At 43.1% G+C, this 24,642-nt stretch overlaps 1 protein-coding gene across 4 annotated transcripts in view; it reads left to right on the top strand.

Annotated features, from left to right (window-relative positions):
- The window catches only part of LOC146551812 (connector enhancer of kinase suppressor of ras 3-like), a 42,978-nt gene that overhangs the window by 14,446 nt on the left and 3,890 nt on the right, over positions 1-24,642 (top strand). The window contains exons 2-18 of one of the 4 annotated variants that reach the window (XM_085256196.1): positions 263-426; positions 3,831-4,033; positions 4,925-5,012; positions 8,366-8,407; positions 9,227-9,346; positions 9,502-9,561; positions 10,122-10,190; positions 10,285-10,431; positions 11,689-11,813; positions 12,167-12,348; positions 12,451-12,537; positions 12,756-13,006; positions 15,212-15,249; positions 18,523-18,565; positions 22,560-22,613; positions 23,006-23,045; positions 23,500-23,669. In XM_085256196.1, the coding sequence (XP_085112322.1) occupies positions 263-426; positions 3,831-4,033; positions 4,925-5,012; positions 8,366-8,407; positions 9,227-9,346; positions 9,502-9,561; positions 10,122-10,190; positions 10,285-10,431; positions 11,689-11,813; positions 12,167-12,348; positions 12,451-12,537; positions 12,756-13,006; positions 15,212-15,249; positions 18,523-18,565; positions 22,560-22,613; positions 23,006-23,045; positions 23,500-23,669 (1,883 nt within the window). Of the gene's footprint in view, positions 1-262; positions 427-3,830; positions 4,034-4,924; positions 5,013-8,365; positions 8,408-9,226; positions 9,347-9,501; positions 9,562-10,121; positions 10,191-10,284; positions 10,432-11,688; positions 11,814-12,166; positions 12,349-12,450; positions 12,538-12,755; positions 13,007-15,211; positions 15,250-18,522; positions 18,566-18,925; positions 20,884-20,944; positions 21,720-21,749; positions 21,778-22,559; positions 22,614-23,005; positions 23,046-23,499; positions 23,670-24,642 lie in introns of those variants that run through there. The other 3 variants (XM_085256197.1, XM_085256198.1, XM_085256199.1) reach the window with 3 other exon arrangements.

Below are 24,642 nucleotides of genomic sequence, written 5' to 3'. Positions count from 1 at the left end.
AACCAGTCTAACAGACTGAGCGCTCTCAACCGTTACTCTGTTTATGGTTTGTTTATCTAGCAAAGATAGCCATCCCACCTGCTCCTTATCTGGACAGTGCACACGCACACTTGGAACGTGCTAAAAAACCTGACATCACCTGATTTTTGTGGTTTTGTTTTGCATGGCGACAAAAAGGTTTGTGAATGACATCAACATACTTTGGTAAGATTATCCTCATTTGCTGTTTTTTTTTCCCTTTTCCTTCTTGTGTGTGTTGTAGGTTTGGATGACAGCTTGCAGCAGTACGTTAGCAACTTTGAGCGGGAGAAGATCAGTGGCGAGCAGCTGCTGAAGATCACACATCAGGACCTGGAAGAGCTCGGCGTTGCCAGGATTGGCCACCAGGAGCTGGTGCTGGAGGCTGTCGACCTGCTATGCGCTCTGGTCAGTAGATCTGTTTCTGGTTGAATCTATGTGAGGATTTTATAGGCTGTACCTCAGGAAGGCTCTGTTGGTCCCTGACCCTCCCCCCTCGCTCTCATTCACTAAAAACTCAACTGGTAGTTTCTGGTCTGGCAGCTAAAGGAACTAGCGATGCAGAAGAGCTCATCGTTTCCCACACATCTCAGCAGGGTGTGGACGCATCGCGACACATGAAGCAGCCTGAGGACACTGGAGAAGAGCAGGTCACAGGTGTCACAGCTGTGTGGCAGTTTGTAGATGTGGGAGATAACAGAAGCTGATCCTAATGGGCAACATGTAGCTAGCAGTGGCAGTTAGATGTGTTTGACAGATAAAATAAGAAGCTCCTCCTCCTTTCTCGCTATATGTGCACCAAATACATATGTACTTAAGCTGTTTGTTCATCAGTCTCAAAGGAAATGAAAAGTTGGTTTCGTGCTTACTCCTGCAATCATCTTCACTCCTAATTCCATGCTGAATCTCTCCCGGTTCAGTATCAAAATCCCATGTTTGGCTCCTCTTGCTCACTTTGAGTCACGCTGATCTGCTGTCCGTCACCACAGATCCCAGAACAGCTTCCAGCTAAAATGTGTCTGCCTGAGACCTGCAGGCGAGTAAAGAGTGATGAAACCTTCCGCGCTCCAGCTGAAAGAGAAACAGGTTCTCCAGCAGATGGGATCGATTTGGAGTTTTATCACTTCCTGTGCCATAAAAGTCCAAGCTTGTGGTCCCCGCGTTTTGATCAGTGTCAGCATTTCTGTGCGCTCTTAAAACACTTTACATTAATCATTTGTGGCATGGTTATTTTTGCTCAAAGCTATTTAAATGTTAAATCTTCTACTGCATGAGGCGGAATGGAAAATTGTGGGTAGAATAGATTTGGAGCTACTTTTACTTTTTTTTTTTTTTTTCTTAGCGCACAAAAGCCACATTTGAGTTCTCGTGCATTCTTAATAAAGCAAGTGTACGTGCGCTTAGCTTGGATCTTATTATCGTTCCTTAGCTTCTTTGCATTGGAATAGAGTCACATGAACTGAGCTATTAATATACACAATCTACAGGAAGGACGCTGAAGTATCTAATCTCATGTCCTACCTGTCTATTTATCAGTTTAATTGTGAGTGATATGCAAAATATGTTAATCTCTTCCCTTTGACACAGTTTTTGACAGTTTTTCCATCAATGCACGATAAGCTCCTGCCTCCTATCAGTGCTCTACCTGTAGTCACCGCACTGAACAGATGGAAGCATTCAGCACGTATTCATTGGGGTTTTTTTTTTATTGGATTTATTTATCATAAAATTTGCACCATGTGTTGCACTATCCCAGTAACCAGGCCCAGATTTGGATTCATCCCTGGAATCTTTTGCATTGACAAAGTGGAATCTCAAGTGCTTTTGCTCTAAGATTTACGGTAAAACATGCTGCCAGTTTGTGCTTTGGTAGTTGGTGCACTGTCCTTAACCTTTCACCCCTGATTGAAGCCTTGAAGTATAATGTTTTTTGTCCGTTTGGGGTTTCCCTATTAAGAAGCGGGCCTCAACCTTCCACTGGGCTCATGGGAGGAAGTGAGGCCCCCGATTCAATTAGCTTTTACTCAAGGTCACTGCTACTCACAGGAACGCAGCCCAGCAGCACCCGAAACCCCCACACACTCTCACACTTTCACCCACTTTCTCCCCTTTTTTTTTTTTTTTTTTTTTTAATTTACTGGGAGGTCAGACACTTCCTGTTGACGTAGAGGCCCTTTGCTGCAAGGCTTTGCTCTTGCTTTTTAAATGTTTATGCATGTGTGCACATCTTTGTCTCGTTAATAGTTGCAAACTTAAATCATGATGAAAGATGAGCTAACATACAGCGCTGCAAACCTTTAGGAAGCATTCGTACTCGTCCTCCATCCGTGCAAAGGAGATCAAGACCAAACTGCTGTCTAGAGACAAAGAAAGAACACATCAATTCATTTTACTGGTCTTCTCACGAGCCTTGATGCTTTCTGCAGAGTCGGTGCTGAAAGTCAACACTTCTATCATCACATAAGCATTAGCTGCAGCCATTGAACACGGCTTCATCATGGGCCTGCTGCAAATGTTTGTACTATTGCTTAAAGATATGTCCTTTATAGTCAAGTCTGAGGGGAGGAAGCACCGTGTTGTGATAACCGTTCTTGATTTCTCCTGAGGAGCCTAAAGTCAGCGAATAACGTCTTCAAAGAGCCCCAGAAAGGCCTTACTTCAAAAATAAAATCTGCCATCTTGGTTTTTGTTTAGCTTGGTGTGGTGAAAAAGGACACTGCAAGAATGTAAATTTGACTTGAAATGTTGTGAGGATGAAAAATGGGTTGAGTGAAAACGCAGATTTTGCTCAGACGTGGTTTTTAGCTCAGCGGACATCTGTGGGCCAGTCAGAGCCGCTGCGACGGTGTGATTAGCCTGCTAATGAAAAAGCCACGCTGCCTTGGTGCTAAAGTTACACCGAATGAGAATAAAACCACCAAGTGACTTTTCTCTCTTTTTTCACATATTCCTTGATCATGTTTGCATTTCCTTAATGGTGTTTCAACAAACCATTTCATGCCAAGTGTGGCGTGAATAATGCTGCCTTCAGCTACTGTTTGACTAGTCTGATTATTCCAGTGTGTCCCCGGAGACTAAAACTGGTCAAATATATGTTTTTGAGCCCATGTTGGCGAGGGGCGGTGGAATAAAAGGAGACGCTAACCACTTGCAGATCTCGTTTGTTGGTTGCCAAACACGTGCCGTGTTACTCCTTGCAAAGCATATTTAGCTCCTGGCATGTCACTCAGAGTGCAGCGTTTGCTGGCAGCGATGCAACATCCTGTAAGCTGATATTTACCAGGACAAGAGCCAGGCTGCCCTTCCACTGCGTACATATGGAAAAAACACATTATTCCAATTTCTCAGCTGCAAGAATGCAAAAGTTTAAACACTGCCGACTCTGATAAAAGGTGAATTCTGTTGCTGCCCAGGTTTCCTGCAGCAGCTCACTTCACAGCTGGTTTATAGTGTACTCCCTGATCTTTGAGACCGGCATACATTCCTCTTCTAAATAAGAGGAATGTATGCAGGAAACAGCTTAGACTTAGGAATGAAAACTTCACACCGCTTGATAAGAATCAGGTGATGGCACAAGTACTCACACCCCAGAACAAATCTAGAGCTGGGTGGGAGTGATGTCTTGTTCACGATGTTCACAGACAAGTGAACTCAAAGCATATCTGTCAAATCAATGATTACAGCCTTTCAGTGGACGGGACACAACTTGTTTTGACAGGGTGGGACCATAAGCCTCGCAGGTAGACTATGTAGAAGGATTGATGATGAGTGTGCTCTTAAACCGTTCTGTTATGTTTAATTTGCTGTTTCAGAACTACGGAGTGGAGTCAGATAACTTGAAGAATCTGGTAGTGAGGATGAGAGCTGCCACCAACAGTCTGCACATGGCCACGGCCGACCGCAGGAAAAGCCCCGCCTACGATGGAAGCGCCTCGCGAAAGCCACCTAACGATTTTCTTACCTCCGTGGTGGAGCTGATCGGTGCTGCAAAGAGCCTCCTGGCGTGGCTCGACAGGTAACACTTTGTCACGGCCTTAATGAGAGGCGGAAGTGTCACGTTCGATCACACTAGTTTGAAATAAAGATGCAATTTGATATTCAAAAAACGAGTCTGTTTATGATCAGACATAAGAGTTCGTTTTCAGCATTATAAAGACCTTTTGCATGTCAGCTTATCGTTATATCCAGCTGGCAGAGTGTCCTGTGCGCTCCTGTTGACCTGCTCCAAAACACATTACGCCATAAAAGCCGAGCATATTAAGCAGGTTGCCAGGATTAAGTGTTAGCTGGCTCAAATTAAGCTTCTCCTTTTTATGACAGGCTTGGCTAAAGTGGTGCATTGATGTCATTGTTTAAATGGTTGTTGTGATGCTGAAGTGCAAGCAGAGCCAAAGAAAATTTATGGTTCAGGTTTGTAGGTCATTAGGCTTCTCTGACTCTAATAATAATGTATTTGTACAGCACATTAGCTCAGCAAGCAAGTCTTTGCACATTTGGTATTAGATCTGTTTCTGGTCAGACGGCAGTTTAATGATTTTGCATCAAGTTTCTTGTTTATTAACAATAAAATATATAGAGACGTATTTCTGGCACACAAATAAAGTAATCCTTATTTTTTTGTGCTACTGGCCAGTAAGTGCTATTTGTTTCAAGATTTGTAATATAGTCAGACATATTCCAAGGACTACAAACTGGTTTTTGAAGCACATGTTTCAGATAGAGTGAGGTGAGAAAAAGACAGAAAAGTATAAGCTGGCACCAGAATGGTTGCATACTTGAGAAACGAGTAACAAGCCTGTCGGTGGCCAAACACAGCAATCTGAGCGAGTACAATAAACTTGAGCTCATCTCTGCAGTCCATCGCTTGTTTCCAATGTTCTCTCTTTCCTCCTTTGTCTGCTCGCAGGACGCCTCTTACAGGGATCAGTGACTTCACAGCCACCAAGAACAAGATCATTCAGCTGTGCCTGGAGCTCACCACCACAGTTCAGCAGGTCTGCATGCTAGTTAGTTCAGCAGAAACACACACACACAATAGCTTTTTTCCACTGAGCACATACCAGCTCAGGGGCACAGATGTGTAGGAGAAGAGTGTTATGGGAAATGTGGTCTGGCAGCCATGACATGAGCCTGAAGCCAGCAGTCTGAGCACATTATTGCAAATGCTGCTGTTTTTCTTGGGATCTTTTCCTCCACGTGCTGGCTAATGAGGAGACCCCCTCGGTGTGGGGACGTTTAATGGTAAACGTTGCTTTTGTGCTTCCAGTTTCATAAAACCCACTAGCACTCTTTTAGAGGTGGCTGCCAACATTCCCCGGGCTGCTGTACTCCTTCGGGCCATGTGGTTCCTGTTTTTGCTTCTCCGAGATGCTCCCAGTGGGAGACCAAACCGTCTGGAAGCATTTCCTGTGTGTAGGTTTAGTGGAAGGATTGAGGAGGTGGTCCTTCAGACTGCTGGAAAGATGGCTAACAGATAGCGCAGAGCACCGGCAACCACCCTTTTATATTTCTGCAGAGGGTTGCTCTTGAATTGCATCAGTATAGTTATTCCTGCTTCTGCCAGTTTCATGAAACCAGTAGTGGTTGCTCATGCATATGGGGAAGACTTTATTTGACTGGGTTTTCTTTCCTATCAATTCATCCGCTTGTCTTTTATCCCTCAAGGGTTATCCCGATAAGAAACTCATTTTACGCTGCCAGCGAAAGTGGCTCCTGAGAGTGCAGGTGTCATTTTTTTCAGAGGGTTATTGCATCAAAATAAATTCCTTTCCCAGAGTGCCTATTTCCTCGCCAGAGTCTGGGATTTCAGCGCCTCTGGTGATTTACTGTGGGTGTATCGGTCATGGTCATCCAGGAGGAGTAGGGGTATCCATTTCTCACACTGCCATGTGAAGTGGAGAGGTTATGGTGGAGAATAAACTTCTGATAGGTGCTGAAAGGTTCTTGCAAGGCTTGAGAGATTAGCTTCCTCTCGCAGCTGGAGAGACATGCCGTTCGACTTGCTAGTTTTAAGCCAGCTCGCAGCAGCTGATGAGGATGGGCGATTTCCAACTAATCCCATGATCGAGTTTATAAAAAAGCACACAGGCTCAGAGAAATCCTCGTTTCATTTCCGATTTGTCTGAATCGTTTGGATTCCTTGTTTCTTTAGAGCAAGTGGGCTAGCATGGAAAGCACTGGTTAATAAAATGAGTTGCACAGGAGTCTGCCACGGTGATTAGTTTTATGATGGGGGAGGACGGCGTGAGGTTTGCCCAGAAATCGGGGCTTTTGAGATCGCACTTTATGTGTTCTGCCTGAATGAAGCCTGTGTTTGCACACACAATGGGACAAGGCCATAAAACACTGGATGCATCGTCCTTCTTGGCTAACCCGTCAGCGTGGAGGTCACTCTCTGTCAAAGTATGCATTTTTCATCAATCCCGCGTGTCTTTAGTTTACGCTTCCCGCTGGATGACGAAGGAAGTTCAACTCTCTGCAAACGATAAAGTCCATCGTTGTCATCACGTGAGAAGCCCAGGTGTGACATGCTGCAGTCCGTGGCCTTGGTTTCCTGCAGGTGTGAAGTCAGTCCAGGCTCGGCACCGTGCCAGCGCTCCACTCTCAGCCATGCACCTCACTGCCCGACCATGCAAATCTTCTCTGGTGGCTGATCAAAGGCCCAGAGAGCTGCACCCAGAGAGTCATCTGATCCACACTGGTTGTGAGATCAAGTCCATAATGTCAGGGATCAGTACACCCAGGAAATTGTCCTCAGCCGCAGTGCTTTCTTTCTCATCTCGCCCTCGTCTATTGTGACTACTTTGGTCCTGACAAAGATGTGGGATTACTTTGGAAGCACAAACAGTTCTCAGAAATGAGAAATAAAGCCAGGAGTCTAAGTCTATGATATCGTTTTCTCATGATCTGATACTATGGAGAAGTTCTGTAAATGTTAAAGCTTGATGGGAGTCGTGCCAGCTGATAATGACATGCTGTTTTGTTTCACGACCTCTAAACGTTGAAATATGTATTTTTAGTTCATCCTTCTTGGCTCAGTTAAGAGAGCAGCGATCCAAACATGTCTGTAAAAGAAATATGCAGCTGTTTGTTTATGGAAGAGCAGCTAAATTCTTGCTGAAACCGCCATATATTCCTGGCTGGAATTAGATTGTTTGGAAACATGATTTTTTTGGGGACCAATATATGTCACAGGAAATGTATTATAATTGCATTTATTCCTACCTCGTGTTTATACTGTTTTTTCATTTTCCTCCCCAAAATAAGGGAAACATGGCAGCCGCATGTATGAACCTTCACCGAATGAGTTTCATCCTTCAAACAGACGGTAAAACGCAGATCGAAGGGAATATTTAGGGAGCACTGCATGCATTCTGCTTTGATGCGAAGCCATCGCTCACGGCCACAGACGGTCGCGCAAATCTCGTTAGTGCAAACAAGCCAACGGTTTTGAAAACAAACGCCCCGCTTTATCCCAGTGGAATGTGCAAGCTATGGAAATATGGAAAAACATGGCTGACCCCCCTATTTGCTGTCTGTACAATGCATTTACAAAGAGCAACAGAGCTGGCTTTGTGCACATCACAACAGTTTTCCTTTATTTTCCATCCACAGGTTTGTAGCTTGTGAGCGTTCTGGGGGAACGAGCCTCACACTGATACCTTTGTGCTCTGTGGTTTTGACAGAAGCATGTCACCTGTGATTTGTTGGATGCTATCCCTCGGGGGGTTACTCTAGACTGGACCCCCCCCCTTCTTTCCCCGCCAGCGACACAGTTGTCAGTGGGGCTGTTGCCACAGCTGTGTCCTGTCTAGCTGACACTTGGAGAGGGCCAGTGGACAGTTTCCCAGCTGACTGGACTGACTGGGTGAAGGAGCTGCTGATAAAATCTGCAAAGATCACAGCTTTGTCTTCAGAGGACCTCCCCTCCTCCACTAGCCCACCCAGTCGCAACGAAGAAAGCGGCCGTGCGTCCAAATATTTGCTCTCTGCCAGCAGACTATTTGGAAGAGGGTTTTCTGAGCACGATGACATGTTTTCCCGACTGTTTCTCACCATGTCATCTGCGCATAGTTACTGTATGACTGTTCTTATGGTATTTTCATTCCAGTATAAGTAAACTGAACCACAAAGGGTGTTATGTAATTAAAGCATCCACATAATTTAAGCAAAGCGGTCATTTAAAGCTAAAAGCTGTTTATTTGTGGCTTTTTTCATTTTTCTCAGTTCTATATGTAGGATTCTGATTATATCCCATTTACCCAAACCCTGCTTCATGCTTTTGCTTTTTCGCTCTCGAGCCATCGACTAACTTCTTCCTCTTCCCTGTTTCTATTCTCTGCAACAGGACTGCAGTGTTTATGAGATGGAAGAAAGGATCCTGGAAGTTGTGAGTACTCTGCATCTCTTTGCAAACAAAGAACTGACCTGGAAGTTCCAGTATTGTGGGGAATGGGCCTTTAAGTCTTTTTAATTGGGCATTGTGTCAGACTTGCTTTCAGCAGCAAGGTCAGATTTTTGAGTGAATAGAGCAGGCGGGTGTACAAGAAGACCAGAGGAGGAGGTGGGTCTATTATGGCCCTGCCATCAATCAGTGTTTCCTGTTGTTGACACTCTCCAGACTCTGTGGGCTAACACTGGGCTTCCTCTACCATTTTCTATCTTTCTTTGAAATTCATATTACAGACGTCTTTGTTTAAAAGCTTTTTTCTTCACTTTTCTTTCATTGCTCCTCTTTGTCACCAGCTTTTTTTTCTATTCTTTATTTGGCACGAGTCCGATTTATTTTTATTTCTTGCCTTTATACTCCTCAAGATCAACTCTACATAAAGTATATACGATAAAACCCTCTAATGATGAGAAATTATAGTATTTGCCATTAACCAAGAAAGGAACATAGAAGAGGTGTGTTTAAAGGACTGATTTCAGTCCTATGCGTTGAGGTCGCTCCACTTAAAAGCACACTAATGGCCCCTCGCAGAGCATTAAACCTCACAGTAGTGAGGTTAATGTCAGGCACACAGGTCTTTGCATATAGTATGAATAGGAGGAATGTAACCTAACTGCCAGTTCTAACCTGTAAAACACACAATAACTTGATCTTTGGATGATTAAGTGCAGCACTTGTGATCACAGCGAGAGGTTTATTAAAGTCTTGTGCTTATTATTTTGACCACTGAGGCATTTTGTTTGGCGTTCTCTTCTGCAGTCAAAGATTTTGAACACCATCTGTGATCAGACCGTGAGAACCACCTCTGACCCCCTGATGAGCCAGTCGGCTTGTTTGGAAGAAGTCCAGTTGACCAACATCAATCCAGGCGAGGGTCTGGTGAGGAATGATTCTTGAACATTTTTTTGTTTTCCTCTTTTTTTTGAACCTCGAACTTGTGGTCGGCTTCTTGGGTTGTCTGTCTGGGAATGTATTCGATGTGTGAACTGGTAATACGCTGTTATCCACCATTTTTCTTTTCTTTTTAAACCCAGGGAATGTACATCAAGTCTACTTATGATGGGTTGCATGTCATCACTGGAACCACAGAACATGTAAGTAGGACAGGAGCCAATTTTATCCAGTTTCAGTGCTGAAATTCATTCATTCACTGCCAGTACTCTTAAACAAGCTTTTGTAAGTTTCATCATCCTCCTCTTCATCCTCCTCTCTGAGGGCACCCTGAGTAACATCATGGGAGGGAGTTCAGAGCTGCTCATGTGCAAAGGGGATAGTTTCTTTCTGCACTCCACACAAACAAGTTTTACCTTTTCACCACACTTACACACTCAGTCAGTGACTAACACACGTGCATCACAGCCACCGTTGGATCCTCACGCCTCCAGTCCCCACTCCTGAATCACAACCTGAATCATCGTTTATAATGACCAGTTTATCTCGTTTGGCATCTTCGTGACATGAAAAACAATTCTGCTGATAGTCACACACACTGAGAGGCTTTTTCTCACGATTCTGATCTTTGAGTGTTCATCTGGTGCAGAAATCAGCCACGAGTGGTACCAGAGCGCCGCCCAGTTTCCACAGCATTTTGAGAATAGTTCAATAAAAGCGGTCTATCTGGTTTTGACCTTGGCTGTTTATGTATTATGTTTAGTCGCCCGCAGACCTGACGAGGAAGATCCACGCTGGGGACGAGGTGATCCAGGTCAACCATCAGACTGTGGTAAGAATCCCAGATTGTGTGGGAAGTTAAATACATACTGTAAATCTTTAATCAAAAGCATGAGCATCATGTGCGTTCGCTTCCTGTTAACCAGGTGGGCTGGCAGCTAAAAAACCTGGTTTTTAAACTGAGGGAGGACCCTAAAGGTGTGGTTCTACTCCTGAAGAAGAGGCCCACGGGCACAACAGGTTTCACCCCTGCCCCACTGAAGAACATGCGCTGGAAGCCCCCAGTACCTCAGGTACATGCACACATGCATGCACGCTTCCTTTCATCATTGTCTCGTCTAATCATTGTCAAACAATTACCAGCTTTTTAGGGAGTTGGTTCCAAAGCAGCAAGTCCAGACAGGGCCACCCTGAAAGAGTGCTGCTGGCTCAAGTGAATATAGCATTCAGCTTTTCTTGCACAACAAAAGAGGCAAACAAAGTCCCAAGATGTTATTCAGTCTATGAGATAAAGCTTCCGAGCTTTAGTGTTTCAGAATGGTTAGTTTATTAGACGGCCCAACGTCATGGTTTAAAGCAAACAACAGACACACAATCATTTGTTTGTGTTAAAGAAAGCTTAAAGGGAAATGGGATAAATATCGAGCCTGTGAGGGAATGTGTGAGCTGATTCATAATCAAATGAACACATTACGCTAAATTAGGTGAGTCCCCACTGACAGAGGGGGGAGGCTGCAAGCCTGTCATAAACGTAGATACCAAGACTGAAGCTCTGGCACCGCGTCATCGTGTGCGCAGCCTCTTTTATAGCCGGAGAAGACAGGATGAGATTATATCAGTTAGGAGTGGGTTCCTCAAATCAACGAAAGAGGCTCTGTGCACAAAGGTGACCAATGTCTACACATCCACCAGCATCTTCTTTTAACACGGAGCCAGGCCCATCGGAGCCAGGCCCATCAGAGCCAGGCCCATCAGAGCCAGGCGTCTCAGTTTATTTGCGATAGCAAGGCTCCGAAGAGCCAAACAGAGACAAATCATACGGTGTGACTCGAGAATGAATGACACTGGTTTTGTAATAGTATATAATTTGTACTATTTGAGCTATTTGGAGAAGCGCAGAGAGCAGTGTTTCACGAGATCCCCAGTCGGATGTTTAGTTTGCCATATATCACATTTACAATGCTGTATCAGCAGATGTGTAATTTTTCCCTGATGAGAATAGCAGAGTAACACTCAAGGACGATGTTGGGGAAACATAACTGTGGTAAGTGTCAGGCTATTTTGGACTACACTCAGAATCTTTCCATGCCTCAAACAAGAAGGCCCGACATACAGGAACTTAAATGTCTCACCACATCTGGGAAACTCCTCCCGTTAGCCAGCAAGTCAGATTAAGTCTTAATTTAAGGCTGAGGAAAAAAAACTATTAGCCGAAACAGTAATAAGCAGAAACACAAACTGATCTGTACATGCAGTCAGATAAGGTGGAATGAGAAGACTTTATTCTCCAGATTAGATCAGGCACTCACGCTTGTGTTGTATTCTTTCAGAATAACTCGTCCCTCGTTAGAACCCAGTCTCCTTCCAGTTCAGCTAATGGATCAACCAAAAAGGAGAAGCCGGCTATCCTGGACTTGTACATCCCGCCTCCTCCTCTAATGCCGTACACGCCGCGGTAAGCCATCCTGTTTCATGTGCACCGATTATTAATTTACTGGAAACTTCAGCTCTAAAAGTAGTAAAGTACTAAAACAAGAAGGCTGGAGGCCACCTGCTCCCCCCGCTGTGAGGGATTCAGACACCCCCAGTCAACCTTTGCTACAGCCTAACTCAGAGCTTTAAAGCTGATGAATAATGAGTGTGGTCCCGGCTCGTGATCACTTTACCTCGCACCCCCTCCTGCTGCACTTTCTCTTCTGCTGGTCTTCAGCCCACTCAGCTCCCACCCGTCCGTACACTACGACTGTTTTATCCTCCACCTCCTCATGCTGTGGAGATAAGTTAATGAACATTTGTTCCTCCGTCCAGAGAGGCGAGAACAGACGCCTTCTCCAGCATCAGTAAAAGACCAAAGGGCTCTGAGTCACCTAACTCCTTCCTGGACAAGGAGAGCAGAGGACACTGCACCGATTTTGACAAGCAAAGCGCCGGCTGTCCCATCGAAGCAAAGGTGGTCCAGCCCAGAATGAGGGAGCATAAACCCTCGCGTGGTCAGTACTTTCTCATCGCAGTGGTTTAGAAATATTCCTCTGACAGAAACTCAGAAAATGTGTTTTCAGAACAATTAACAAGCCTGAAACTTTTGTCTACAGGTAAGCCCCGGCCGCTGTCCATGCCTGCAGACACCTGTCTGTCAGTGGTTGATCCTTACGCAAAGCCCTGGGCGCAGGGAAGGAAAGGTGTGTGCAACTTATCATTTAAATTTATTGACTCACAATTGGATGCAGCCTCAAGTGGCCACTAGTGGAACTACACTTTATCGCACATCATTATTTTTTCAGCCCATTAAGTTGCTGCTTAGTTAATTTCAATAAGAAAACAAGTCAAATATTTAAAAAAGATTTGCAAAGCATTTTTAGAGACTTTAGAATAACCTGTCATTGTGTCTTTGCTTTAGGTGAGGATCTCCTGTACAGATACCTGAGTAACGAGAGGATCCCCACCATTGCTGAGGAGGTCCCCTCGGTGTCTCCACCCTACAGGCCTGCAGGGGAACGGCATCTCATCCGAGTGGACCACATCCGGGGCAGCCGCTACTACTCCAACTCAGACCTCCACAACAGTGCCACCATCCCCTACCAGGAAGACACGAAAAAGGCTCCGGTAGCTCCCGTCTCCAAGCGCACGACGGCAGAGCGCTCACTACTGGTCAGTTGGATCACGCGGCTTAAGCTATTGACTCACTGATGATGCGCTTCCTGTCCGGGGCTTCCTGTTCCTGTCTTGTCTTCCTCAGTGCCTTTGACATTTAACGTCCTCGGGCTTTCTCACACTCCTCTCTCCCATACCTCCCTGGTGTTACTACTACTACCAACTACAACTGCTACTCCTCAACCAAACCTGCTTTTGTAGTACTCACTACATTAAGTCATCGCTCCTTTAACACAACCCTCATCTCTGACACAAGCCTCAGCATCAAGAGGACACAGTTGTGTTCAGATTTAGGCTTTTTTGGGCCTCGTTTGCTGTACATGGACATCTCTGTACATATCATGTAATGTTTCGGCTAAGATGTTCTTCACGTCGCTTATTTAATACACTGAAGCTCTCGACCAGTTCGGTTCTCTGTTTATTTGCTTTTCATTTGCATAAATAAGTTATTAAAAAAGAATAAGTTAGACAAGCAGCACATGTCTGTTAGCGAGGCTGTTTTTCTTGTCATGTTGCTTTTTTTCTTTTTTTAAACAAATTCATTTTTGTGATTGCTTACATTAACTTCTGCCAATGGTTGCCTCTTGTAAAGCTATGCATACGATTTTTACTGTCACTTTAGTGGAAAAATGCTGCATTGGTTGTTAAAGGTGTTTATCTTGTCACTAGCAAACATTTGTGCATGATTTAAGGCTATGCACTCAACTCGGTAAACCTTTATAACCTGTGTTTCAGCTCAAGCACCCATCTAAAGGGCCTCTATATACAGCTGGTTGACAGTAAACTGGTCTTTTATGCCAGTGTTTTTGAACAGTGGCAGAATGACGGCATTATTTAAGAAGCCACAGGGAATGAGTGTCTGTTGTTGCTTTATCTGCCTTTTGTAAGATTTGAATAGCGATTTATTAAAAACTGCAGTTTATTTCAGTCAATTTTTGTATTGTCTTTATTTTACTGGTGCGTGTGGAGTGGCTGCTAAACGTCTCACTGTAATATGCATCTTCTCCTGCAACCCTGCTGAGCTCCGTTCAGCCTCAGTTTATACACTTTAAATGGCATGTTTGGTTGTAAAAATATATATATATATATATATATATATATATATATATATATATATATATATATATATATATATATATATATATATATATATATATATATATATATATATATATATATATATATATATATTAATTTCCACGCCAGGACCAAACTGTAGAGCCAGCTGTCTTTCTAACCTGCTTTGACCTTTGAGGTGAACCTGGCCTCAGTGCAACAGGATAGCTAACGTGAAGTTACCTTTTGTTGGTGTCAGATGGCGATGGTTATGTAACCACTTCCCTCTTTGAACTTTTGATTCCAGCTGGGGAGCCATATGGTCAAAGCAGGTTTTTCCACTGGGGCATCTCTTTTCTGGCACATATGTTGCCTTTTAAACATTAAAACGGCAGGTTAGGATTACCTTACTTGATGGCTTTTGCCACTTTCATTGATTTTAAAGCGTTTTCCTGGGACTGATCATCAGCTTTCGTCGTGAAGGTGAAGCTCTGACAGCCACGAAGAACTCCCGCCTCTCTGACCTCTCTCTTTGCCCATGTTTTCACCATGCATGCATTTACTGATTGAGAGGAGCCTGTCTTCTTATCTCTCTTTCACTTCTTCCTCCTAAAATCTTGCTCTGCCCAAGCTTGCTGAGCTGTAGTCGCCTGCGGTCCTCACTAATTTGCACTTTCTGAGACGCTGTGGTCTGCCTAAGTACTACCTGCGCTCTGTTTATCCCACTGCATACGTTTGCTAACCACTAACATTTTATGCCTACACATCACAAATGGTTACAAGGGAACGATGTGCTGAAGTATTTCTAGTTTGTGCATGTCACAAAACAAAAATAAAAATTCTGCCTTTGTTATATAATTGCATTCTTTTTATTAACTCTAAAATCACAATTACTTGTTTTTGTTCTCCGTTTGTTTTTCCTATTCTTGCCAGAATCATTTATTTTACTGCAAAGCTTACCAAGCAAATATTGTAGATTTCCTTAATCCATGCATAATTTAGTGCCCTGCAAGAACGCAGCACACAGATCTTCAGTCACTTTAAAGAAAATCATTAAAGGAATATTAATCAACATAGAGCGTCTCAACATTCAGACTGAGGCTTTGAGAACACATGCGTTAACTTAAAAATCTTTATTTATCACAGGGATCCAGCTGGCACTCTAGCAGTGACTTCCTCAACCGGTGAGTTCCCTTCCCTCTTTCTCCTACACACACACACACACACACACACACACACACACACACACAGTCTGCTGGTCAAAGGTCTGTGACATCTTAAATAAATTAGTTGCAAAGTGAGAGTAAAATACTTCCGTTTTAGTGGAAATGATCATTTTGTGTGGCTCCCTTGTGGTGGACATGTTGTCCTGTACGATGATGCAGTGTATGTGCTGCTACAGCTGTAATAGGACTGGCTTTGCATTTCATACACCATATGTCATTCACACATTATCACAGAAGTGCTTTTATCTTCACCTTTCACATTGATGATACATCTGAGAGCAACTTGGAGCTGCGTGACCTGCTGAGGATACTTTTTTACCAACCTTCTGATTAGTAGATGACCTGCTCCCCTGAGCCACCTAACAATCATGTAGCAGTCACACCTGTCCAGCGTGTCCCCTTCTCTCCCCCAGTGTCAGCCGTGGCAGGCTTCAGCTACTCTTCAGCTCTGAATTGAAAAAGCGATTTAGAAATAAACGTCTGCAGAGACTCTTCCAATCACAGCCATCACAGTTTTACAGACCTTACTTCTTACATTGTTACTGTCACTTTCTTAAAGCAGTCTTGGATAAATGTTAGCCCGTGCTTTATGAAGTGCAGCCCACAATGTGGAATGGTTTGATGGGCACTTCTTACGTCCAACATTTTTCCCACCACAACAGCAAGACTCAGATCCAGAGGCTGTGTTGTGTGCAGGCAGTATACCAGCTGACTGCTCTCTAAATATTTATAACATGTCGTAGGGCAGTGAACAAATTTCCTACATTGTCACTACTAAACTACTCTCCAAATACCCCCAAACCCTCACTTTTGGGGTCTTTTGCCCATCTTAATATTTTCCTTTTTTTGTCCGTCTCTGAAAATTCTTTTCTTTGCAAATCTTCCTGGAAGTTGTTTCTTCACTGTTGGCCTGTGAGCAGACAGTTTCCCAAATCTGAAACTTTGACACACTATTTCTGTCGCTCAGTTGTTCACTGGGCACTCTCACTTCTGTTTTGCGTGCACTTTTGTGTGTTGCACAAACTGTTGCACCCCATAGAATAGCCTTAGTTTCTCAAACCATGAATCATCTGGCTATTTTAAGACAAAAAGCAAGCACACAACAGCTAATGCTCCAGATTTTCAACTAGCCAAATGAATTATTTGGAGGAGAGATGGTTACTGAAAAAGGGACCTCTTCATACTATGTCTATATATGAATATACCCCGGAAATTATTGTCATTTACAAATAAAGGCCAAATTATTAGTCTTCCAATGAAATCTAAAGTTTTCGTCTAACAGAGTAAGGGGTTTTCAGCACAGCATTTCTACACATACTATCTGCAGGCGTGGTACATGGGATGCCATCAACCACTTCCTTTTAGACTATTTGTGTCTATATAGGTTTATATGTTGCAGACCAACTTCTGATTTCTACACATACTAGTTTACTTTAGAAAGCATAGGTAGCATCTTAGCATCCTGTAAAACTGACTTTTTTATTGAGCATCACAAACAAACCATCCACTGCTGAGCAATGATTATAATTATTTTCTAATTTACACACAGTATAAAAACTTCAGTAAGGATTTGATCTGTGTCATGAGAAAGCATCGTAGCAAAACCAGCGAAATCCGTTTAGTTTAGATGCTCACAAAGCAGGAGATGGATATACAAAGTTATCACAGATTTTGCAAGTGTGGACAACTGGAGTGTAAAGTATTATCAAGAGCCACAGAGTGCAGAACAAGCCTCACAGACTTAACCAAGTCGGGAACTGTAGTCACGAGAACCCTGCAGGGAGGGTGAGGTATCAGAGAAATGCCACTTCTGCACAGGAGGCAACGTAAAGCCAGACTGAAAGTGTCTAAGTACAACCTGGAGAACGATTATGCAAACTGGCTCCCCGGTAGAGAACTACCTCCAAAGTGAAGGTTACTGCTGTGGCTGATGGGTAGTTGGTAAAACAGAATGTTAATTACAGAGATTGATAAACGTCCTCTGCAGAGCATTAGTCATTTCTATCGATACAACGTGACTTTTTCCATTATTGAAGTTCCTTAATTAATTTAGAGCTTATAATGAAACTGAAAGAGTATTTGTGGCCTATTTTTTTTTAACATAGTTCTGTCTCAGCACCTCAGCATCCAACATGTCCCACACAGCAATGTGTCCATCCACCCCCAAGATCCCCCAGAGATCTTTAGAAATGTCACTGTTATGACGAATGCTAAATCCGCTTCCAACTATAAATAACTCCATCCCACTACCAAATATGATGACATATGAGGACTGCTGTTCCCTCTCCTCATGCGTTGCCCATAGATCTCTTCTTGTCTTGGACGCAGGGCCTGGGGAAGTGTGACTCCCCACATTAACACCCCAATAGATGACTAAACGCCTTGCACCCCACCCCCAGCCCGGTGCTTCTATTCTAAGAGCCGCACACAAGCGCACTGCATCCGGTCTATTGCACGCTTGATCAAAAACATTACTCACAATTAGGATATATAGACAGATGCTATTGTAAATCTCATAGATACATAGTTGACTCATCGCTGGTGGCGGTTATGAATATGTGCCACTGATGCAGGGAAAGGAATTTGATTGACGGCGGATTTAATCGTGTGTCATATTAATTTTAGGCTGGTCAATCTGTAAAAACAAGAGGGGGGGGGGGGGGGGGGGGTTCTCACGGTGAGGCGAGGAATGTAACGGTGCATCAGATTTCTCTTTGTCATCTATTAAAACCATTTTTTCAAACAATCTTTATCATCATCTTTTTTTAATAATCTGAGAGGGAGGAAAACAAAAATGCAATTAAAGGGGAAGGACAGCAAGCCTTAATCCATTTCACAGCCTACAAAACACACTGGCTTAGGCCCAGCAGAGGGCAATTCAGTATTGAGAACAGTCAGAACATTGGGAGCGACCTTCTTCTCCAGCATGCTCCTGTGACTGGTCTCCAAATGTATTATCAGAAGCACTCACAAATAAATCCCAACCTGTAAGTGTCTGCTTTTGCTTTGCCAAATCAGAGTCAGATTGGAACACAGATAAAGATAATGAGCAGTTAGCTGGGAAGCAATAAGTATGTGTTGGAAATGTTCAAAATACACTGCGGTAATGTGAGATGAATCTCTTTGGTGTATGATATAAGTCTGCTGGAAAGCACTGCTCGACATCAGTGCATGTGGTGTGTTTTCAGTTATTAATGTGTTGGCTTTCGTGTCTCTCGCTTGTTCTTACAGGTATAATCATCCACATTTACGATCGTGGTCCTTTTCTCAAGCAGTAAGTAAATAACAATCAGCTCCTCTCACTGAAAAAATGAAGTGCATGCACCTGAATGATGTGTGTTTGTGAGGAATGGCCTGGAGCTTCAATGATTGACCTGTTACACTGCACACAAAGCTTAGTCTGCACTGCAAAGCTCTTTGTTTTTTTATTAATATGGATGAATCTTTCTAAGTGTCTCGATTTTTCCTGCATCTTAAATTTGACATTTGGGATATGAAATAAAATTCAAAAAGTGTATTTTACGTAAAACTTGGTGAAGACATTTATGTTGGGGATAAATCGTGTCCTTGACAGGTTAATTTTTTTTATTAAACTACAAAATCCTAAATTAAAATTTGTGCTAAATCTCTAAACTAACGTGGTACAGATCATCTTTATGTGTTAGCAGTATCACTTTGCAGAAGACTGCATCTCTTCGTTCTCTGTTGAATGTGCTGTTAGTAGAAAATTGATCGTGCACCTTCTAGCTTTAGCATTTGTGGAAATGAGATGACTGCAGGGGTTAACTGAGGACGCACACAGTGAAACCACACACCCCAGTACCACGGGTTACTGTCAATCCTCCACAGGGGTAAGATGGCTGGACACAGGGAGTCCACGCCGATGCAGGCGTGGTATATGGGAGGCCATCAACCGCTTCCTTTTAGACTATTTGTGTCTATATAGGTTTATATGTTGCAGACCAACTTCTGATTTAAGTTCTTTCAGTCTTGAATTCAGAGCTTTGTGCACCAAAATCAAAATTCAGGACATGATCAGCGGCAACTGCACAGTCAACAACAGCCGGCGAGGGGCATGCAGCGCCATCAAACTGAGCGAGCGAGAATCTGATATCATCTCCAACCACTGCACCCTTCCCCCTTTACACTGTGTGAGAGTCCCCTGGTAAATAATAGCCACTCTGTTTGACCCCCCCCGCCCCCCCTTTCTGTCTCACACACAGTTTCTGGGTGGGGGTAAGTAAGTGCCATGACAATTCTCAGCACGGATCATGATGGGAGATTGAGTTGGTGTGACCAATCAGCACTCCCTTGAATCCTTTGACATGAGTCGCAGGCCAGATTATCTCACTTCCACCAATACATAGCTCCAGTAGAATGCACAGAAATGAGACGGGCGTGAATTATCATGAGCTATTAAGTTTAGTTCAGCACGTTTAATTGAAATATTAAAGGCTTCTGCGAGGTTAAGGGCAAATCGAGGAAGTCACTTGATACAGATGAGAAAGATAGGGTGACAGCGAAGCAAAGAGGAAGCCACAAGCCTGCGCGAATGTGAGCGAGATAAAGAAGGCCTCCTCGTCACTTCACACCACTTTCTACTGTACAATGGCAAGTGGAAAGAAATACGAGGCCCCTGTCTATTTAGGCTTAGTAAAAATGGAGACTATAATAACGCAGGACTCAGGAATGTGTCTGCTGGTTTACCGCCAAACGTGGCCCAGAACATCCAAGCCTCTGCACAGATACAGCTCAGGCAGTGATGCTGTGGCTAAAAACTCGCTCCCCACTGAGGCAGCGAAGGGTGTTGATAGCCATGGAACAGCTTCCCTAAGCAACGAGTGGATGGGTGTAAACTGAACCGCTTATATTTCTCATTCTTCTTGCAGGCGGTTGTTGGTGATTTTTATCAACTTCTCTTAAAGTAATAAAAAAAAATTTTAAAAAAGTGCTTTGTAAGCATCAGTGAGGACTTCCTCTGCATTCACCACATGTGAAATGCTGCTTTTCATACTCAGCGTGAGTTACTGTGAATGTCACAGCTGTTTGAAACAATGATACAATGATGTGTTTTGAATTACACAGGCAAGTCTGTGGAACAGTCCCGTCTACATTTTACGCGTCAAGTACAACAACAGCTGTAAAGACAAATGTGTGTGTTGGGTAAAAATGATGCTTTTATGACGCTCTCACTGAGGTTCCAAGGCTGTTACACAGTTGGGATTTAGCGACACCCTGCGGTCAGGTGGGGTAACTGCGAAAACGAATGGATTTTACTGAATTTAATGAATGAATGAAAGATGCGTGGGGAAAGTGGGGGGAACATGAAATGCGAAAAATTAGCCCTGTAGTTATATCTGAATTATTGGGGGGAGTCAAAAATATTTGTCACTTTGTCAGTTTCAGTTTGGGTGGTGCCTTCTTTGGAGGGTAACGCCCAGACAGGACCTGAACTCACCTGAAACCAGCCGGCGTCTCTTTGAACGTGCTCTTTGGCTTTCTGCGTATGTTCCTGACATGTTTGGCAAAGTTTGGTCAACCTTTGAGCAAAGGTTTCGAGACAGACTACTTTCTCTGAGGTTATGGTGGAAGGTACAGTGTTTGTTTTACTGGCAGCTCGGACTAATTCATTTGTCCGCAGGCTTCTTTGACTTTGTTTCGCCATTAAGCTACTGGACAACAAGCAGTCAGGCTACTGCTGAACTACACTCAGTAGTTACAGTCAGAAAATCGTTATTTAACATTTAACCAAATTTGTCTCAAACTTCGCAAAATAGTCCTAATAGTATGAAAAGTATTTGGTTGTAAACACGTCACATTCCCCTCTATTCTTTGTGAATGTCATTTCATTGTAAGACGCAGATTTTCTTTCGCTCTTTTGAAATTGTAGGTATTTGTTTCAGGTAGTGGTCGAGAAATTGCGTCATTCTTTTTCTCCCGAAAGCTTACTTTCAGAAGAAAAATCTTATTTTCAGGTGAAGTGTCAACTTCCTCCTTTAATGGTGATATAAAAGAGCATCTTACATACAGAGAGAATATTTCATTTTTCATCTCTTGCTGCATCTAACCTCAAAGAATAGTTGCGTAAATCTGCAGATAGGTTTGTTCAGTCTGGATCTTGCCACTAAAATTACACATGGTTCTTAACATGTGCAAAAGAGAAAACTCCAAGAGGAAGTTAGTTACTAAACACAGGCAGGCAGTCACTCTCAGTCAGGTTTGGGCAGTGGTTTGTGTGGTGATAGGCATCTACCTCCTACACTCAGCCTCTCAGCTCTGACACCCGGAAAGCAAAGTGATGATACATTTGTGTTGTGCAAGGCACAAATGTACAGAAGTATTGATGAGAGCTTCTAGTGATGGTTTATTATCACTGTCAGAGGCACAGAGGATACTTAGCTGTTTGGACGAACCTTTTAAAGAACCAGGTATGAGTCTTTCTCTCTTCATTGTTCTAGCTGGGGACTTTGGCGAGCTGTGGTACCGGTAAGTGGCTAAACTTGGACAGCTGCAGCAGGGCTCAGGACCCTGTGAACAACTCGCCGCCTGGTTTTGCCACAGAGTCTAAAAATGCCTGTGGGTTACACGTTTCAGAGTACTCTGAAATGTGTAACCCACAGTGTAGATTCTCATTTTCTCTAACTTCACACCCAGTGGGGCAGCACGGTGCTTAGTTTTGTCTCTGATGTTCTTTCTCTCTAACAGTTTTGGCATTTCAAAAAAAAGGAACTTAACCTAGAGGAAGTTGGTCAATAAAGGCAACTTAGATTTCACAACGTTACTGTCCATTTATGAGCTTGAACTGCAAAGTGAGAAAAATCTTTCTGATTCTTTGTTTGGGAAAAAATAGATTTTTGCACGATGTCGTTTTGCAGAAGAGTCCTTTTCATTTTGCTGTGAGACAACTTTCTGTGTGTGTCACATATTAAACAAATCTGCTGACACTGATCATTGTGACACTTGTGCTGTGACTCAGTGCTGATCATGAGCATTAACTTTTTACGTTTTTAACCTTTCTCTGAGCTTCTGCTTCCACAGAACTTCTGCTGTTTCTGAGCATGTTCGATTCAGTTTTTTCCATCCTCTGAAAAACAAAACAACAATAAGAAAGAGAGAAAAAAAAGCTGATTGGGAAACATTGTCTTTGCTGTACCCGTGACGCCACATCCTTTTGTCACACTGAAGAATTTTTTTTTCTCCTTTTCTGCTCATTTCTGTTTTGTTTTTTTCCAACCTACACATTTTGAATAAGGTGTTTCTTTCAACAGGCTGCTTTCCCCATATCCGTGACTCCTTCAATGGCTGCCGATGACTACAACCCTGTAAGTAGCTCTTTTTTGTCTTTTTCTAACATTTACTCGCTCTCTCTTTAAAGGATTAGAAACTTCTGCTTCCCTATTTATCAGTAACTAATTTGAATGTAAGCAGTATACACCCAGAGTTTAGACACCACCAGGTGGATGTTTTGTTTGACTCACTGGGGAGCAAAGAGAGTTACAAATAAAAGGAGACCAATAAGAAACAAGTCACAGATGCTAATGGAGGTGTTAAACAGCATGTAGAAAGATAGAGAAAATGCACATGACACTCAGTGTGAAAACAGGATGTTTCAGACAGCCTCTTCTTCTCAGTTGTGTGGTCTGAAACTGCTGCTCACCCCCTTGCCTTTTTCTTTTTGACCTCCCCCAACCCCTCCTCTGCACTCCTCTCAAAGGTCTCCCTCCGACACAAATCCAAGAAGAAGAGCCGAGGAGGTGAGTCCTGCCTTATCACCTTGTCACTTATCTCAGCCTACAGCTGCAATTAGAAAGCGTAGTGGGTGGATGCGAAGCAGGGGTGCACTTGGCGTGTGCAGAGGGATTTTAGACGAGTTCAGTTACTTTCACTTCACTTCTTTTATTTCTTGGCTCTGTGTAGCCGTGCCTTTGGGTTCTTCTGAGACTCTAACTAATTTGTATATATACTGTTTTTGCTGACTGACTCATATCGGTAACGGGTAGGATGAAGGTAGAATAGCACTTTTGATTTGACTCTTCCAGGATGCTTCACGCGCTTCTTAGTTTTAGAGGTCCATTTGGTTATCGACCAAACTCCGGGAGCTCTTTAGACTGAAATGGAAACGTTTTGGTTGTTTGTGTTTGGATGTTTAAATCTGTAACGTTCTGCTTCCTCTGATGCTGTGACTAAATGCGCTGTTGTCTGGTTAAGGCAATGGTACGATGAGCAGAAGACGGATCTCGGTCAAAGAGCTCGGCCAGCCAGACCACCAGGGCTGGCTGTACAGGAAGAAAGAAAGCAAAGGCTTTCTGGGTATGAAATGGAAGAAGTACTGGTTTGTGCTGAAGAAGACTGCTCTCTACTGGTATACCAACCAGCTGGTGAGTAAAACACCCTCTGACTAGAAGACTAATGTGGGTTTTAGACTAGCTGGTTGCTATTTAGAGTGTACAATTGCACAATCCCTGATAACAAAAATATTTAACACAGATAAGTCTGCTTCTCTATATCAGTTGCATGCTTTTCAACTTCTTCAATTTATCTTGCAAGATTATAAGATATAATGTAATGATGAGAATTATATCAAAAGAGAGAGGAAAAAATAAGGAAGCTATTAAAGTTGCACCTCTTTCTTTTGGTTTTCCACCACTCTTTGGAATATTTTGTGTGTCATCCTATCTGTGTTGCCCTTTTTAAAGAGTATCTTGCATATCTTCTTTATTTTTGCTAATTTCAGGAAAAGTTACAAAGTACAACAGTGTTACACCCAAGTCATCAAAAAAACGCCTTAAAAGAATCTTAAAACTGTCTGATGATCTTTTTTTTAATCATCATAAAATAGTTAAAAATAATCGGGGTAGTTCTTGAGAACTTGTATCAGCTGCAGATTAAGTGCTGTAATCACTCTTTACAGCAGCAGGATGGTGGCACATACACAATGTGTACTTTAGTTTTTGACTGAACATGTAATCCGGTGATTGATGTGGTTTCATGTGTTTTTATTTGCTTTTATGCTTTTTTGTCTCACGCTAACAATAGCAAAAGATGAAACATGACTAAATTTTATTACAGCTTAAGTAACAGACCACAGAATTAACACTGGGTGAGTCACAGATGTGCGCTAGGCAGTCAGGGCTGCAGGTTAGTCATACTGGTTTCCTCCACAGCTGTCTCCTTGCCAGTCTGTCACTGCAGGAATCAGCGAGCGCTGGTGACACTGCGCTTCCTGAATGTGACCGTGTCACTAATAGCCCGCTGCTACATATATGTCTAATCTACATCTGTTTGACTTACTGGCACGATAACTTCAGTCAGACCTGCTGTACGTCACCACCACTCAGTACGAGGAAATTA

The sequence above is a fragment of the Mchenga conophoros genome, linkage group LG19 (genome assembly GCF_057382185.1).
Source record: "Mchenga conophoros isolate Kocher_MC1m ecotype Shallow Benthic linkage group LG19, M_conophoros_male_GT1.1, whole genome shotgun sequence".
NCBI lineage: Eukaryota > Metazoa > Chordata > Actinopteri > Cichliformes > Cichlidae > Mchenga > Mchenga conophoros.
The sequence above is the reverse complement of the archived record's forward strand: the minus strand, read 5'-3'. Positions and strand labels throughout refer to the sequence as shown.